This window comes from Rana temporaria, chromosome 5, assembly GCF_905171775.1.
Source record: "Rana temporaria chromosome 5, aRanTem1.1, whole genome shotgun sequence".
Classification (NCBI taxonomy): Eukaryota; Metazoa; Chordata; class Amphibia; order Anura; family Ranidae; genus Rana; species Rana temporaria.
Genome location: NC_053493.1, coordinates 159,358,531 through 159,376,351, shown reverse-complemented (window position 1 = coordinate 159,376,351; position 17,821 = coordinate 159,358,531). Strand labels below are relative to the sequence as shown.

The window sequence follows — 17,821 nt, the reverse complement described above, 5'->3', positions numbered from 1 at the left end:
TTGAAGTCAAAGTAGAAATAAATTTCACTATATGAGTTAACCACTTCCTTACTGGGCACATATACCCCTTCCTGACCAGGTGAAATTTCAGCTTGTGGCACTGCGTCACTTTAACTGACAATTGCGCGGTCGTGCGACGTGGCTCCCAAATAAAATTGACGTCCTTTTTTCCCCACAAATAGAGCTTTCTTTTGGTGGTATTTGATCGCCTCTGCGTTTTTTTTTTTTTGCGCTATAAACAAAAATAGAGCGACAATTTTGAAAAAAAAAAAAAATGTTTTACTTGTTGCTATAATAAATAGCCCAATTTAAAAAAAAAAAAAAAAATTTCTCAGTCTAGCCGATACGTATTCTTCTACATATTTTTGGAAAAAAAAAAATCGCAAGAAGCGTCTGGTTTGCGCAAAAGTTATTGCGCTTACAAAATAGGGGACAGAATTATTATTATTTTTTATTATTTTTTTTTACTACTTATGGGGCGATCAGCATTTTTTTCGTGACTGCGACGTTATGGCGGACACATCGGACACTTTTGACACATTTTTGGCCCCATTCACATTTATACAGCGATCAGTGCTATAAATATGCACTAATTACTGTATAAATGTGACTGGCATTGAAGGGGTTAACACTAGGGGGTGAGGAAGGGGTTAAATGTGTACCCTAAATTGTGTTCTAACTGTAGGTGGAGGGGGGGTGACCGATCTGTGTCCCTATGTACAAGGGACACAGATCGGTCTCCTCTCTCCCCTGACAGGACATGGAGCTCTGTGTTTACACACAGAGCTCCACGTCTTGTCCCTGTAGCCGCCGATCGCGAGTCCCTGGCGGACATGTTAGAGATTGACAACCACCCCGCGGCCGTATAAAGTCGTACGGCCGTCGGGTAGTGGTTAAGGTATAACTAAAGGCAAAACTTTTGTTTTTGTTTTGGATAGAGTGGAAAGAGTAAGACTCCATTCACACCTTGGCAACAAAACGCCCGACGCCCGACGCTCGATACGCTGGAGGGGCGAATTTACATTGCTGTCTATGAGATGGTTCACATCTCACGCCGAACCCCCAAACGCCATACGCCTGCCGCCTGAAAACAAGTCCCGGACCCCTTTTTTTCAGGCGGCATTGGCGTTCGGCCATAGACAGCAATGGAAAGGATTTGTTAAAAAAAAAAAAAAAAGTTAAACGAATTGCGGCAAAATACGCCGGGTACGCGGCGTTACTTGTCGCCTAGGTGTGAATGCAGCCTTAGAGCCAGTTCACACAGGCGCGACTCGTCAGGCGACTTAGCCACCTGACAAGTCGCTCTCCATTCTGTACTATGGAACCGTTCTAATAGGAGCGACTCAAGTCGCTCTGACTTACAAAAAGGTTCCTGTACTACTTTGGGACGACTTCAGGGCGACTTGCATTGACTTCAATACAGAAGTCATTTTGCGAGTCGCCTCTGAAGTCGTGGGCAGATCGCCTTGCCGAGTCGCTCGGCAAGTCGTGCTGCCCCTGTGTGAACCGGCTCTTAGACCACCTGTCCGTTTTTTGTTGCTGTCTGTGCCGCTGTTAGGGAGATTCACCCTCTCTATTTCTCCTTGTTTTACCATTATTATTGAAAGTAAAAGTAAAACAAAATCCCACATTTTGGGTTGTCCCCAGAAAAGTAATATTTGGAAAATCTTCCAATAGGGACACTCGTACTGGTGACCTGGGGGTCACCAATGAATTCCCTTAATTTGCAGGGATTTCCTCTCACTTCCTGTTTGGCTATGAGACAGGAAGTGATGGGGAATCTCCGCAATGAGACACAGATAGGAAAAAATAAACTGACAGGGGAAAAACCCTCCCTTAAAGAGGAGTTCCACCCAAATTTGGAACTTCCTCTTAACCCACTCCTCTCCCCCTTACATGCCACATTTGGCATGTAATTTTTTTGGGGGGGGAGTGGGGGCTTCAGCACGAGTGGGACTTCCTGTCCCACTTCCTTCTTCCTGTAGGCGACTAAGCTTAGTCGCCTTCAGAAAGTGGCTGCTGTAGGCGATCGCCTAGGACACGTCACAGGTCCTAGGCGATCTCCTGGCCAATTACACGGCGCGGCGCCGGGCCGCGCCGCTCGCGCATGCGCAGTGCCGCGCCGCTCGCGCTCGCGCATGCGCAGTGGGTGCCCGGCCGTGAAGCCGAAAGCTGTCACGGCCGGGTGCCCACACTGAAGATGAAGACGCCGGACGGGGAGGGGGGGAGAGGAGCGGAGCCCCGGCCGGCGCGTCGCTGGAGCGCTGGAGCAGGTAAGTGCCTGTTTATTAAAAGCCAGCAGCTACACTTTTTGTTGCTGCTGACTTTTAATAAACATACAAATGGCTGGAACTCCCCTTTAATCTATCCAAAATGAAAAATAGAAATGTTTTGCCTATAGTTTTACTTTAATAAAGGAATAAGGGTACAAATCATGCTTAATATTAGACTTACAGTACAGTTGTGTAGTGTGGTATATTTTCTAAACTTTAATTTCTGTGACTTAGAAACAGAACTCTTTTTATAACATGCTGGTAAATATTAATAGCATTATGTAAAGGAAGAGTGCCCTCTTGTGGAAAATATATTTAGAAATCAGATGACAAGTGTATAGTCTGAGGATTGTGGAAAAGCTAACCGCTTAGTAATGATGACCAGCTGTGGGTGATACTAACATAAAACAAACACAGATTTCCCAGTGCTTAATCATGGTATAGAAATCTCTCTGAGACTTTGCATTGCTATTCTAAGTAGGTCAGAAGCTACCAGAGCGTGGTCCTGAAGTGCTCCTGTCATGTTACAGGGTACTTTTGTGTCCCATACGGCACTCCTGTCTTTATAAAAACCCTGCCCATGGCTCATATTCTTGGTGTGATCTCAATGAGGGTTAAAAAAAGAGGGAGAACAAATTCCATGTACCTCAGTTTCCTTACCAGTTGGAGCCGCAAGCCAGCAAATGTTTTTTAAATGAACACTTCAAAGGAAGAGATGACCGGCCAGCAAGGGTGGCTCAAGAAATTTTTGGGGAGTGCTGTGCTAGGCGGTCAAGGGTACAGTGATGAGATTGTGGAAGTAAAATAAGACACATTGATGCCAGCAAAAACCTCCAGCAATCCCCCCCCAGCAAGATCACTAGCACAATAATCATTTTTCTACCGACACTGCATCATTTTAAATGCCAGCACTGCACAAGACTAAGCACCAGAATCTGTGTTTGGTAGTTTTACTGGGGCGGATTTACTAAAACTGGAGGGTGCAGATGTGCACAGTAGCCAATCAGCTTTTAACTTTATGTGGGGGGGGGGGGGATAATAATAAGGGGGTGCTAATAGTAGGTGTTAAAAAAAAATCAAAATTCTAGCTTGAAACAATATATTACCTATATGGTCAACAATATAATAGTGATTTAAAATGCAAGTGCTTATATAATAACAACATCAAAAAATAGGTGCAAACAGGTCCAAAAAATGCAGCAATGGTCACTAAATTTGTGTATTTGTGAAGTAAATTGCGCTAACTTATATTTATATAAACATTTTACCACGACTGTTCCTGTGAACTTGTTACTCAAAAAACAAAAAGTATGTACAGTGCCTTGCGAAAATATTCGGCCCCCTTGAACTTTGCGACCTTTTTCCACATTTCAGGCTTCAAACATAAAGATATAAAACTGTAATTTTTTTTGAAGAATCAACAACAAGTGGGACACAATCATGAAGTGGAACGAAATTTATTGGATATTTCAAACTTTTTTAACAAATAAAAAACTGAAAAATTGGGCGTGCAAAATTATTCAGCCCCCTTAAAGCTGGAGTTCAACCATTTCTTTTTTTTTTTTTTTTTTTCCTTAGCTTCTTGCTCGTTCGGTCTAGGGGAATCGGCTATTTGTATTAAAATATGATCCGTACTTACCCGTTTTCGAGCTGCATCTTCTTCCGTCGCTTCCGGGTATGGGTCTTCGGGAGCGGGCGTTCCTTCTTGAGTGACAGTCTTCCGAGAGGCTTCCGACGGTCGCATCCATCGCGTCACTCGTAGCCGAAAGAAGCCGAACGTCGGTGCGGCTCTATACTGCGCCTGCGCACCGACGTTCGGCTTCTTTCGGAAAATCGTGACGCGATGGATGCGACCGTCGGAAGCCTCTCGGAAGACTGTCAATCAAGAAGGAACGCCCATTCCCGCAGCCCATACCCGGAAGCGACGGAGAGGATGCATCTCGTAAACAGGTAAGTAATGCTCATATTTTAAAACAAATAGCCGATTCCCCTAGTAAAAACGAGCAGGAATCTAAGCCTAAAAAATGCCCTCTAAGGGTGAACCACCGCTTTAAGTTAATACTTTGTAGCACCACCTTTTGCTGCGATTACAGCTGTAAGTCGCTTGGGGTATGTCTCTATCAGTTTTGCACATCGAGAGACTGAAATTTTTGACCATTCCTCCTTGCAAAACAGCTCGAGCTCCGTGAGGTTGGATGGAGAGCGTTTGTGAACAGCAGTTTTCAGTTCTTTCCACAGATTCTCGATTGGATTCAGGTCTGGACTTTGACTTGGCCATTCTAACACCTGGATATGTTTATTTGTGAACCATTCCATTGTAGATTTTGCTTTATGTTTTGGATCATTGTCTTGTTGGAAGACAAACCTCTGTCCCAGTCTCAGGTCTTTTGCAGACTCCATCAGGTTTTCTTCCAGAATGGTCCTGTATTTGGCTCCATCCATCTTTCCATCAATTTTAACCATCTTCCATGTCCCTGCTGAAGAAAAGCAGGCCCAAACCATCATGCTGCCACCACCATGTTTGACAGTGGGGATGGTGTGTTCAGGGTGATGAGCTGTGTTGCTTTTACGCAAAACATAACGTTTTGCATTGTAGCCAAAAAGTTCGATTTTTGGTTTCATCTGACCAGAGCACCTTCTTCCACATGTTTGGTGTGTCTCCCAGGTGGCTTGTGGCAAACTTTAAACAACACTTTTTATGGATATCTTTAAGAAATGGCTTTCTTCTTGCCACTCTTCCATAAAGGCCAGATTTGTGCAGTATACGACTGATTGTTGTCCTATGGACAGAGTCTCCCACCTCAGCTGTAGATCTCTGCAGTTCATCCAGAGTGATCATGGGCCTCTTGGCTGCATCTCTGATCAGTCTTCTCCTTGTATGAGCTGAAAGTTTAGAGGGACGGCCAGGTCTTTGTAGATTTGCAGTGGTCTGATACTCCTTCCATTTCAATATTATCGCTTGCACAGTGCTCCTTGGGATGTTTAAAGCTTAGGAAATCTTTTTGTATCCAAATCCGGCTTTAAACTTCTCCACAACAGTATCTCGGACCTGCCTGGTGTGTTCCTTGTTCTTCATGATGCTCTCTGCGCTTTAAACTGACCTCTGAGACTATCACAGTGCAGGTGCATTTATACAGAGACTTTATTACACACAGGTGGATTCTATTTATCATCATTAGTCATTTAGGTCAACATTGGATCATTCAGAGATCCTCACTGAACTTCTGGAGAGAGTTTGCTGCACTGAAAGTAAAGGGGCTGAATAATTTTGCACGCCCAATTTTTCAGTTTTCTTATTTGTTAAAAAAGTTTGAAATATCCAATACATTTCGTTCCACTTTATGATTGTGTCCCACGTGTTGTTGATTCTTCCAAAAAAATTACAGTTTTATATCTTTATGTTTGAAGCCTGAAATGTGGCAAAAGGTCGCAAAGTTCAAGGGGGCCGAATACTTTCGCAAGGCACTGTACATGTATCTATGATTATTAATTAATGTGCAAACAATCAACAAATAGTGTGCAATAAATACCAATACAGTGCCCTGTGCCAAACTATAACATATGAATTTCTCAATCCATTAAAAAAATGTGAAATAAATCCAAAAAGATTTCAAATATGCTACTGTTACAATCCACAAATTGAATGTGCTCCAAGAAAGCAAGAAAAATGTATTATATATACGAAAAAAATATAAATATTTATATATACCGGCGCCAAGATAATATCAATATTCTTATTAAGTCTTGCTGCAATAAAAGTGCAACCTCAAAGGTTGGATTTAGATTTGTGTATTTGTGAAGTAAATTGCGCTAACTTATATTTATATAAACATTTTACCACGACTGATCCTGTGAACTTGTTACTCAAAAAACAAGCTATTGCCAGCCAGTCCTATTGCCAGCTCGTCATGTCCAGTCTGAGGCCCCGTACACACGGCCGAGGAACTCGACGTGCCAAACACATCGAGTTCCTCGGCCAGTTCAGCCCTGAAGCCGCCGAGGAGCTCAGCGGGCCGAGAGCTCCCATAGAACAACGAGGAAATAGAGAACATGTTCTCTATTTCCTCGTCGAGCTCCTCGTCGGCTTCCTCGGAGAAATTGTACACACGGCCGGGTTTCTCGGCAGAATTCAGCCAGAAACTCGGTCGGAAGCTGAATTCTGCCGAGGAAACTGGTCGTGTGTACGGGGCCTCAGTTTAACGAGGCTGGGAACGCAGGCGGCAAAGCGAGGCATCACACGTGCGGACCAGGACATACTCGTACATTTGTATACTCCTATTTACGGCTGGATTAGCTCAGTGCCGGCTCCCAGGCACTTTTACATGTGAGTGGAATAACTATATTTTTTAATCATAATAAATTCTTTGATATACTATACCATGATAGTCTTTTATATGTTACATGAGTGGATATAGAACAAGACTGCAGCCAAAGCATTTGGAGTGATTGCTGATAAACAGTAGTTATCCATATGAACCAAATGAGAGGCAGTAGTTATCCATATGAACCAAAGGCAGATTTCTGGGTCCATTTGGTGAGTGGCCATTTTATCCAGTGACGGTGTAGGCACTATTTGCGGTGAAGGTGAAAACATAGCTGGGCATCACTGCAAGAAATGATCTATTAAGGACTTTCTTAGCACATATATATATATTTTTTTATTATATATATATATATTTTTTTTCCGTATATAATACATTTTTCTTGCTTTCTTGAAAAACATTCAAGTTGTGGATTGTAACAGTAGTATATTTGAAATCTTTTTGGATTTATTTTAATTTTTTTTGATGGATTGATAAATTCATATGTTATAGTTTGGCACAGGGCACTGTATTGGTATTTATTGCACACTATTTGTTGATTGTTTGCACATTAATTAATAATCATAGACACATGTACATACTTTTTTTTTTTTTGAGTAACAAGTTCACAGGATCAGTCGTGGTAAAATGTTTATATAAATATAAGTTAGCGCAATTTACTTCACAAATACACAAATCTAAATCCAACCTTTGAGGTTGCACTTTTATTGCAGCAAGACTTAATAAGAATATTGATATTATCTTGGCGCCGGTAACACACACAACTTTTTCTAAATGGTCACTAAATGATAAGCATTGGTAAATCCATGCATCAATTAGTTGACTTGAGAGCAGACACCATCACCACGGAACAGATATCAAACTGGCGACAGCCGGTGAAAGGTAGAGGTAAGTGTCTACTTACCAGACCACCATGACCCTTCGTTTGAAAAAAGGATCAGGTGGAGCTTTAGTACCTGGATAGGACTGGTCAGGAATGGACTCCAACAGAAGAAATTACCATGAAAAAAATGAAAAAAAAAAGCTCTCACCGCAGTTTTCCCAACGGAAAAAACCTCTGGTGAGTACACAGGGAAAGTGACCGAGCAGGTTCTCGGTTTTCCCCCCTCGGGATTTCCGGCGGACTTTTTACCACGGGATTCCCGATCGTGTGTACGGGGCATAATAATACTGTTATAATTATGTTACTAATATACTTAAAGTGAGCTCCCAGCCAGAAGAACTTCACCAACAGTTCACTTATAAAGTATTGTTTATACCACAGGTCTCCAAACTGCAGCCCTTTGCTTGCCTCTATAGGGTCCTTGGGGCACTTTTCCTCCCTCTGATACAAGACACTATTTCTCCCATGGATGCCAACAATTCCTGTTACTGACATCAACAATGGGGTACTATTTCTCCCTTTGACATCAATGATGAGGCACTATTGCTCAAACTAACACCAAAGATGAGGCACCAATAATCCCACGACACCAACAGTGGAGCGCTATTTCTCCCACTGACACCAGCGATAGGGCACTATTCTTCCCATTAATACCAACGATGTATTGTTTACTCCCGCTGACACCAAGACAATTTCTACTCCCAAGGGCCACAGTCTGGCTCCCCTAAAGTCTGGAGCAGCGTTTCTTAACTCCAGTCCTCAAGGCACTCCAATGTTTTCAGGATTTCCCACAGATAAAACAGCTGTGGTAATTACTAAGGCGCATGTCTAGTTTATTTACTGCATCGCATCAAGTTGTTTTTACATTAAAGCTGAATTCTTTGTATAATTATTTTTGCCTAGTTAGAGTCCAGCTTGCTCCAATGTAACTATGTGTGTGTCATACCTGTCCTATCCTTGTGGTAACTGGAAATCAGTATACTTGACCTCACTACTACTGTGATTGTCACTAGTTTCTATTTCACTTGCCAAGCCGCTGCCCTGAACACAGGAGGTTGCTCAGGTGCCATTTAGAAAAGCATTCTCTGATTTGATGAGGTGTAGATCATGATGTCATCTCCCTGCCTTTCCTCTTAGGCCAATCAGAGAATGCTTTATATTCATTGTAAAAAGGTGGAGAACCACTTGGTTGTCTATGCCGTTTTTTCCTTGCTAAAGATTTGCAAGCCAGAAGATTACCAGTCCTATCTCAGAAAAATAGACTCATGTTTTACCGGTGACTAAGATATTGCTAGATCTATGACGTTTTATGATATAAACAAAATTCTATGCTCTTTCCTACCTTATGTGGAAATATCTCCATATACGGGAGTAATCTTCACTAACTGTCTGGGTGCTGAAATTACTGATGTCATCCGCACTACTAATACATAACCATAAAATAAACAAACCATAAACACATATCTAAACCTGAAGAATTGCTGATACACATGGAATGATTTTTAAACATTCTATGATTTTGTCACGATAATACAGAAAAGCCATATAGATTGGGGTTTTTACAGAAATGTACAAATACACTGGATTTTTCTAACCTGCAAAACATATTTTTTGATTAGCAGCCCTGAATTTATAAGGAATCAAGCAAATCAAGACCCATAAGTTAAAGTTCTACAATATGGAAGACATTTAGCTTGCTGGTGGTAAGGGACCAACACATAAATGGTCTAAGGGTGGACGTAGTATAACCCAGGGTTCAGTTATAGAGCCATTACTCTTGCATTTGTTTAAAATTATTATAGTTTGGCATTAAAATGGTTGCATTCTATGCATTAAGACAAAAAACCTGTGTGCAGCAGCCCCCCCTCAGCCCCCCTAATACTTAACTGAGGTCCTTCTCTGTCCAGCAATGTCACTGTCAGAAAAGGCTTACTAGAGGAAGAAATGTTCCCCGCAACAGGCTAACTCCTGTTCCTGCGTTAACGCATGCAAACGTAGGTTAGCACATGCACACATGAGGGATGAGGGAGCCAAATGGACTATTTAAACCAGATCAGTACACAGATCCAAGTGCTGTCTTGTCTACAGCGTTCCCGTGAGTGTCCCATTTCCTGTTGATCTGCATTTGATTCCAGTTACCTACCTGGCTTGCTCTGACTATTCCTGCTCTCCACCTGTATCGACCCTGGCTTGAACTTTGACCACTCTCTAGTCTCTGCATCTGTACCTTATCTGACCACACTGTGTATGACCTGGCTTGTACGACCCTGCTCCAGCGTTTTGCTTCCAGCCTGTGTAGCTCTGTTACCGCTGACCCGAATCCCCAGCATACCTGCATCCGCTGTCCTGTATCTACAGCTTGCCTGCTCGTGCTGTCCTGCATCCACAGCATACCTGCATCTGCTGTCATCTGGCACACCACTCAATTGGAAGCCCAGCAGCTAGCACGACTACCAGCCCTCGTGCGACTCTGCACTCCTGCGCCACCTGTCTGCTCTACTAGGGGCCCTGAGTCAGAGGAGTAAGGGAAGCCTTCGTCTGCATACCAGGCTCTTCCTACCAGGTACGTGACAGTCACAAGTGTCTCAGCCGTCTGAGATTCTCCCTCCTGATTGGCTGAGACACAGCAGCTGGGTCATTGGTTCCCACTGTTAATCAAAGTCAGCTAGCCAATCAGCAGAGAGAGGGGGCGGGCCAAGTCAGGGCTCCCTGTGACTCAGCTCAGTGCCCCCAAAACAAGCTGCTTGCTGTGGGGGAACTCAACAGGAGGGAGGGGTCAGGATTACAGAAGAGGGACCAAAGAAGAGGTGGATCTGGGCTGCTCTGTGCAAATCCACTGCAACAGAGAAGGTAATTATAACATGTTTGTTATTCTTATAGGAAAACAAATTAGTCTTTACAATCACTTTAATGCTCTGGTTTTAAAGATGACACAGCTTAGATGTAATATACAATCCATGGAAGGTGTCTCCAATTTACAAGCTTAGACATACTGGTTACACATAACAATCACTGAAAAGCTATGCTAGCTGGCATTTTTGCAAATGTTTTTAAAATGAATGTAGAGATAAGCTTAAAGAATATGTAAACCCAGCATTTCATATTCCTGATATGTGCCTGCGGTACCATGTACTTGTATGAAAAAGTATCCTGTTCCTTTGGGTGAAATCCCTGGTGTTCCTGACCGTCCCTCTGCTTTTCTATTAAAAACTGATCTCATCTCAGCAGCTGCTGTGCTAAAAATATTACAACTAAAGATATTACAACTAAAGACAGCGGAGGTCCACCCAAATTTTTATTTTTTTAAAAGCCAGCAACTACAAATACTGCAGCTGCTGACTTTTAAAAAATGGACACTTACCTGTCCAGCACACCCGCAATGTTGGCAGCTGAGGCTGAGCAATCGCTCGTCTCTCGGCTGCCCCCGCCACCATCCTCGATGAGGGAATCAGGAAGTGAAGCGTCGCGGCTTCACTGCCCGGTTCCCTACTGCGCATGCGTGAGCGGCGCAGCCAGTCCTCACTGGTCCCTGCTGTCTCCTGGGACCAGTGTGTTTCCCAGAAGACTGCGGGGGTGGGCGTGAGGGAGCATTACTCCCGCAGGAGTCTATTCCCAGAAGTGGGTGCAAATACCTGTATTATACAGGTATCTGCACCCCCCTCCCACCTGAAAGGTGCCAAATGTGACACCGGAGGGGGGGGAGGGTTCCGAAAAGCGGAGGTTCACTTTTTGTGTGGACCTCCGCTATAATTAGTGAATTAACACACTTTGACGGACAGTGCACATACAATGTTGGGCTTTCTTGCTAGAAATCCTATCATGCTTTGGCATGTCATTGATGCACCCCACGGTAAATATTTATTTGTAAAATATAATCATACAAATAAATAGAATAATTATATGACATTTCAATTTATATAATTGTTAACCCTTTCCTTCCTGAAGGTAAAACAAAAAGTAACTAAAGCCAAAACTTTTTTTTTTAATTTTGTATAACTTTATACTGTTGTCTGTGCCCCCATGAGGCTCCATGCACACTGGCATAAAAAACATTGCTTCTACAGGAGTTTTGTGTTCTGCCTGTAGAAGCAACTCAATGTTATCCTGTGTGTCCATACACATTAGGACGTTTACAGGCATATTTTTGAGAACAACGTTTAGAGGCAGGAAAAAAAAACCTTCTCATTCGCGTTCCTGATTGGAGCTCACTGGCAGAAAAAACATAAAACTCTCTTAAACTCGTCTAAACTGTGTACAAAAAATCTGAACTTTTTTTACTCCAAAAAGAACAAACATTTTTTTAAGCCCAGTGTGCATGGAGCCTTAGGGTGATTCAACTACTCTGTTGGTCCTGTTTACAATTATCTTATCATCAAAAATGAAAATAAAAAAGAATCCTACATTTTGTCCCCAGAACAGTAATAGAGGGGACATCTTCCAATGGGGACAAAAGGACTCATTTCCCCAATGGGGCACAGATGGCAAAAAAAGCCTGACAGGGGTTATAACCTTCCCTTACTTTATCCAAAACGAGAAGAAACATTTTGTCTTTAGTGCTACTTTAACCCCCTGAACCCAGTTCTGCAACTTTGTCATGTGTAAAACGACATTTCTTCGCAGCTACTTAGTTTATTTGGATACATTGTACCTTATTTATTTATTTTCAGAACAATTTGAGCCTTCATTTGGTGATAAATGGTAGTAGTTATCCCCTGTTTTTTTCCCCCCAATTATTATGAAAGTGAAACTGGCCCGAAATATTAGAAATATTTTGTTTATTTTAGCTGTAACTTTTTTACCATTAAATATATTCTCCTACTCCTGACATCCATATTGATACCACACACATGTATATTATTTGTTGTTTGTGTTGTCTTTACCCATGGTAGGGCCAAGAAAAATAGTGCTCTTTTATCGTACATAAACACCTTGACACCAAACTAACACTAGATTAAAAAATGTACCTTGGTTGTAACGAGTGGGTATTTGAGTTACTGTTGCCTTTCTATCATCTCAAACCATTCTCCAGGCATTTTTGTCCATACTACTGCCGATCTCTGGATATTTTCTCTTTTTTGGACTATTCTCTACTATCCCAGTAGATCATTTGTTTTTTAAATACTCAGACCAGCCCATCTGGCACCAACAACCATGCCACATTCAAAGTCACATAAATCCCCTTTCTACTTTATTCTGATGCTCGGTTTTAACTTCAGCAAGTAGTCTTCACCGCATCTAGATGCCTAAATGTATTGAGTTGCTGCCTTGTGTTTAGCTGATTAGCAATTTATGTTACCAAGCAACTGAACAGGTGTACCTAAAAAAGTGGCCGGTGAATGTATAGCCTGGAATTTACGCAGCTATAGAAGATATACTGTAATGACGGTGAACAGCAACGTATATTGGGAATGTGATAGGGTGGCAGGCAATCTGGCACCAACAGACATTGGCTGGGAGGGTCACTAACTGGCACTGATTTCGCTAGTGATCAGTGATAGTACAGTACACTGACACTGTACAAATTACACTGGCTGGGAAGGGGTTAACATTTAGGGGCGATCAAGGGGCTAACTGTATACCTAACAATGTGCCTAATAATGTGTAATGTGTGCTGCTATTACTTTCTGATCTAACTGTTTTTTCTCCATGCTTTTCAGGGATAAGAAACATCCAGATCCCTGTTCCTATGTACACATAGTTCTGTGTGTTGGCAAACCCATTAGCTGATCTGCAGGTTTCAGCCAAAATCATTGGCTAAAATCTGCTGCGAAACTCATGCTGTGTCCAATCACGCATTGCATGTGCCCCAAACCCAGAGGAAAGCATGTTCCGTACATGTACGTGTCTGTGCCTGCACTTGCTGGCCGTTTGCAATATATTTACTGTGAACAGTCAGCAGGTGGTTAAAGGAAATTTTTAAAAAAACTTCTCCTTAAAGGAGTTGTAAATAAAAAAAAGTTTTTTGCTGAAATGACTGTTTACAGGGTATAGAGACATAATAGTTAACTGATTCCTTTTAAAAATCTGTATCTGTAGTTTCTAGTTTTGTTTTTGCATGTTGTTTCATGCCTCTGCTGTACAGAGCCACAGAGCCAATACAGGGCAGTGATGGTTTGGAAAACGAAACTGATTGGTGCTGAGGGGTTTTACACACACAGTAATCACACCTCCTTGATTAGTGACCACAGAGAGAAAGCTCCCAGTACTGTGGTTATCAGGAAACAGACAACCAGGAAGTGTGGAGATCAGAGAAGAATTACAGCAACTTGAGAGCAAAAACGAACAATGAGGACATGAAAACAGCACTGCATTAAGGTAAAGAAAGCTATTAAGATTAAAAAAAAATTCCTTTACAAACCCTTTAAGCTGCCCACATAATGCCACCTGCAGAGGCAAAGCGTGTGGCCTTTAATATCCACATGCCATACATATGCGTCCATAGACAGCTGAGGTTTCTGTGCTGAGAGTTTGCTCCCAGCACAGTGACCAAGCTGTCATAGACAGTAAATTCTTCCCTTACTTTAATAAATGACACAAATCAAAGCAAAAATTTTCTTTGAAGAGACAACACAATCATATGCAAGAAAAATCGAAAAAAAAAATGAGCTTGAACCTGATTGAATGACTGTCAGCAAAACTTTGCCTAATTGACTAAGATAATTGAATTGTTCTGGGTTCAGGGGTGAGATTGACAAACTGGAGTGCTGGAAAGATGTGGACCTGTACATTACAACTGACCACAAAAGCCAGAAAGTCCCCCTGGAAAAGGACAGCAATGGCAGATTTGATGGATTCCACAGAAAATGTTTGGACCTGAAAGCCCCAAATGAGATGGACATTCTCTTTTGTAAAGGGAACAGTAACTAGGTTACTACAAGACCTCTGAGACCAAGCCCCGGTAGGTGGGATAAAACACACCTCTGAATTAGTGTCTGACACCTACTCACCCCTTTCTGAATACTGGTAGCGACACTTGTTATCCTCCAGCTTTGGCGGTGCTCCAAATCTACACGTGAGCACAGGTTGGACTACAACCTCTTTGAATCAGAGGCTCCAAAAGACCTGAGACTGATCCTTGAGTAAAGCACACCACATCAATAAGAGCCAAACATGTCTCATTCTGAGGTAATAGCAGAAGAGTGCCACTCCTTAAGGATAATCTCATTAGGTAAAGATTTGAGCTATCTTCCAGAAGATAACATGGAACTAAGTGAACTTGGCCTAAAAGTCTTGTGACTATAGGGGAAACCCCAGTCATCAAGGCAGGGAACCTGGCCCCACCCGATTATGAAATGGACTCTAGCTCTATCAGAGCATAACAGGATTCTAGGTTGGAGGGATCATCTCCAGAAGGTGCAGAGGAAGCAGCCCTGAAACCATAAGTGGAGTGTGAGCAGGAGGTCACCCATTGCTAAAAGTCACTTCTCCACAATGTTCAGACTAGCAGGGTCTGAATTCAGCACTCCAAAGGCCAGGCTGAAGATGGTTGCATCAGCTGCCATCAAAGAGATCAACTTTATCAGCCAGGTAGAGCAGAGTCTTTAATGAATTAAAATGAAGAAAATGTACTAGTAAAAAAATTGGGTTCATTTTAAAAGTGCAGCTGTAGAAGATGTCCATCCTCCTAGGACACTAGACATAAAATTAAGCATGTTCATAGTAGAAAGATTATTTTGAGCTAGAAAAAAAAGTTAATTTTTCCAGTCCTCAATCCTATTTGAGATGGCAGTATAACCTGAAGATGCAAGACTTCTTTTGTCTCTCAACAGATGGGAAAGAAAAAAGTTTTGGTTTTAGGTACACTTTAAATATATGGACACATGAAGGTTATCCAGAACACAATGATTAACAGGAACCTAAAATATTATAAGTATTTATAAAGTGTATAGTGCATACAACAACAAAAAATTACTCACTTCACACCTTTGCCCACTGGTAGATGCAGTCTGGAAAATCTCTTCGTAATCATCACTATCCGCACGTCCTATTGTTGTCTCATTCTGCCGCAAACAAAAAGGTAAATTTACATTATCACTCTATGTTCTAAAGGTCGGAAGGAGCACAACATGTTTTTCAAATATATTAATAGTAAAAAAGTGAGGTCGAAATCTATTGGCCCTATAAAAGATTAGGGAAGTTTGTGAAGTGACAGGGTGAAGGCAACTGTGTTAAATACATTATTCCCCTAATTTATGCAGAGCTTATGTGAAGAGAAAAGATGACAGTATTGCTAATAACAGTATATTGAATGTATCCAGTGTTCAAAAAAGATTAGAAAAACTTGTGTGAACCAGGACCAGATGGCTTACACTTGAGAGTCCTCAAAGAACTTAGCCATGTTATAGCCAGACCATTATTCCTAACTTTTAAGGAAAGCTTATTAACTGGAATAGTACCAGATGATTGGCGAAAAGCATAGTACCAATATTCAAAAAAGGGCCGAGATGTGTACCTGGGAATTACAGACCATATATGAATTGCAATTGTCCCAAGAAATTTGACAAAATTTGGTCTGTATGGATAGACTCTTGGGGCTCAGATTTTGATTTAAATGCACAGCCCTAAGAGGTTTTAACTCTTTAGGTGCATCTGTTGGGGCCAAGTGTATGGCACTGGCCATCATTTGCCTCCTCTTGTCATTTCCCTCCCCCCCTTCCCCTTACCCCCTGCTTATTATTGTTTTCATTTAGATACCGATGTCCTGTTTGAAATGGTTGTGCAATCGCTGAGGGATCTCTCAGTTTTTACGCTGGCTTCCTGGTAGAGTCATAGTAGATTTGTAATACTAAAAACTGCAGTAGAATTTGCTACACTAAGGCAGGGCAAAAGGGGAAGCTGCCCTTGGCCCCATCATTGTTGTGGGGCCCAAAAGCAACTGCCTCATACTTGCCAACTTTCCCAGTTTAAATCTACTTATCCCTTGAAGATTTAGTCCTGTGCTGTGTACAGATATCTCAGTGTAAAGTTCTGTTGCTTCTTTCCAGCTCTACCCTATTGCCATGTACAGACCACCCACCTGAAGACCCTGTGTTTACATGTAAATAACCTTCATTGATATGTAATTAGAGGCAGCATTAATATGTATATTGTCAAATCTACCATCACTTCTGCTGAATGCTGCCCACTGGGGAGGTAAAGGAGCATGCTTGAAAGACCTGCCTACAGCTATAGTCATTAACCTCCCTGGCGGTATTATTATTTCAGAAAGAAGGTGCTGAAAGCGGTACCGCTATTTGCAAGGAAATTTGGCGTTTTATACTGTAGGCCTGTAATTCTTAGGAATAACTCACTTAAATCTGACCAAACAAGAGACTAGTAGGCATGGGCGTCCGCTCCATAGGGCAAGGGGGGTCATTTGCCCCCCCCTGTAATCGCCAGTGAGAGCCAGGAACAGGGCCCGAACTGGCCCTGGGGCCACTTTAAGCGGTGACTGCAGCGCTCCCCTCCGGCGCTCGTATCGTATGTCATGGCGCTGGGTCTGTGTGCAAGGTCCCGCCCCCCTAGTTTGGCTCGTCTTATAGTCTTTTAGTGTTCCGCCTATCACACAAGCCGAAATAGGAGGGGGGGGGCGGGACCTTGTTTAATTTAAAGGGGGCCAGTAATGCATGGTGATGTGTAATGTAAAGGGGTCCAGAACTGTGGGGTACTGTGTAATGCAAAGGGGTCCAGAGCTGTGAGGTGCTGTGTAATGTAAAGGGGTCCAGAGGTGTAGTTGTGGAGAGGGGGTACACAGTAGTGACAAAGAGATATTGAAAGATGCCAGGGACACAGTGGGGTCTTTTTACATTTTAACGTGGGGGGGGGGCGCTTTTAACCACCGCTAGCAGTCGAAGAAAGGGTAAAATGCGACTGTGTATCGCCGCCGCCGAAGCGCCCCCCTCTGAAAAAATTTCAGCGGACGCCCTTGCTAGTAGGCATCCCGGGTATGACATTTTTTTAAAAACAAAATTATAAATTATAATATAATAAATAATTATAAATAATTATAACAAGTAATAATATAATTATAATAAACATTATTCAATAATGTAATCAACTCAAAATCACTGAAATTTGCTCAGTTGAAGAATTGTCGCGGTCATTACTTTTATTTTTTTATGACGAATTTCCCCACAAATCGCTATCGCACAATTCTGCAAGTGATTATAATTTATTATCGTTGTCTTCTAGCTGCTCTAAAACCATTTTTGACATAAAGGGACACTTTTGGTTGCTATGGACAATCTACAGTTTGCAGGCAGAAAGAAAGGTTTTTATTATATAAAAGTACATGTAGGACACTGGGCAGACCACTAGGGACAAGGGGGGGGGGTGTATTTTTTACATACAGTACTGTAATCTAT

General features: G+C 42.1%; 1 protein-coding gene across 6 annotated transcripts in view; it reads right to left on the bottom strand.

Annotated features, from left to right (window-relative positions):
- Positions 1-17,821, bottom strand: part of COBL (cordon-bleu WH2 repeat protein) — a 426,299-nt gene that overhangs the window by 209,198 nt on the left and 199,280 nt on the right. For all 6 annotated transcript variants that reach the window (XM_040353303.1, XM_040353300.1, XM_040353306.1 and 3 more), the window contains one exon: positions 15,395-15,478. In XM_040353303.1, the coding sequence (XP_040209237.1) occupies positions 15,395-15,478 (84 nt within the window). The remainder of the gene's footprint in view (positions 1-15,394; positions 15,479-17,821) is intronic.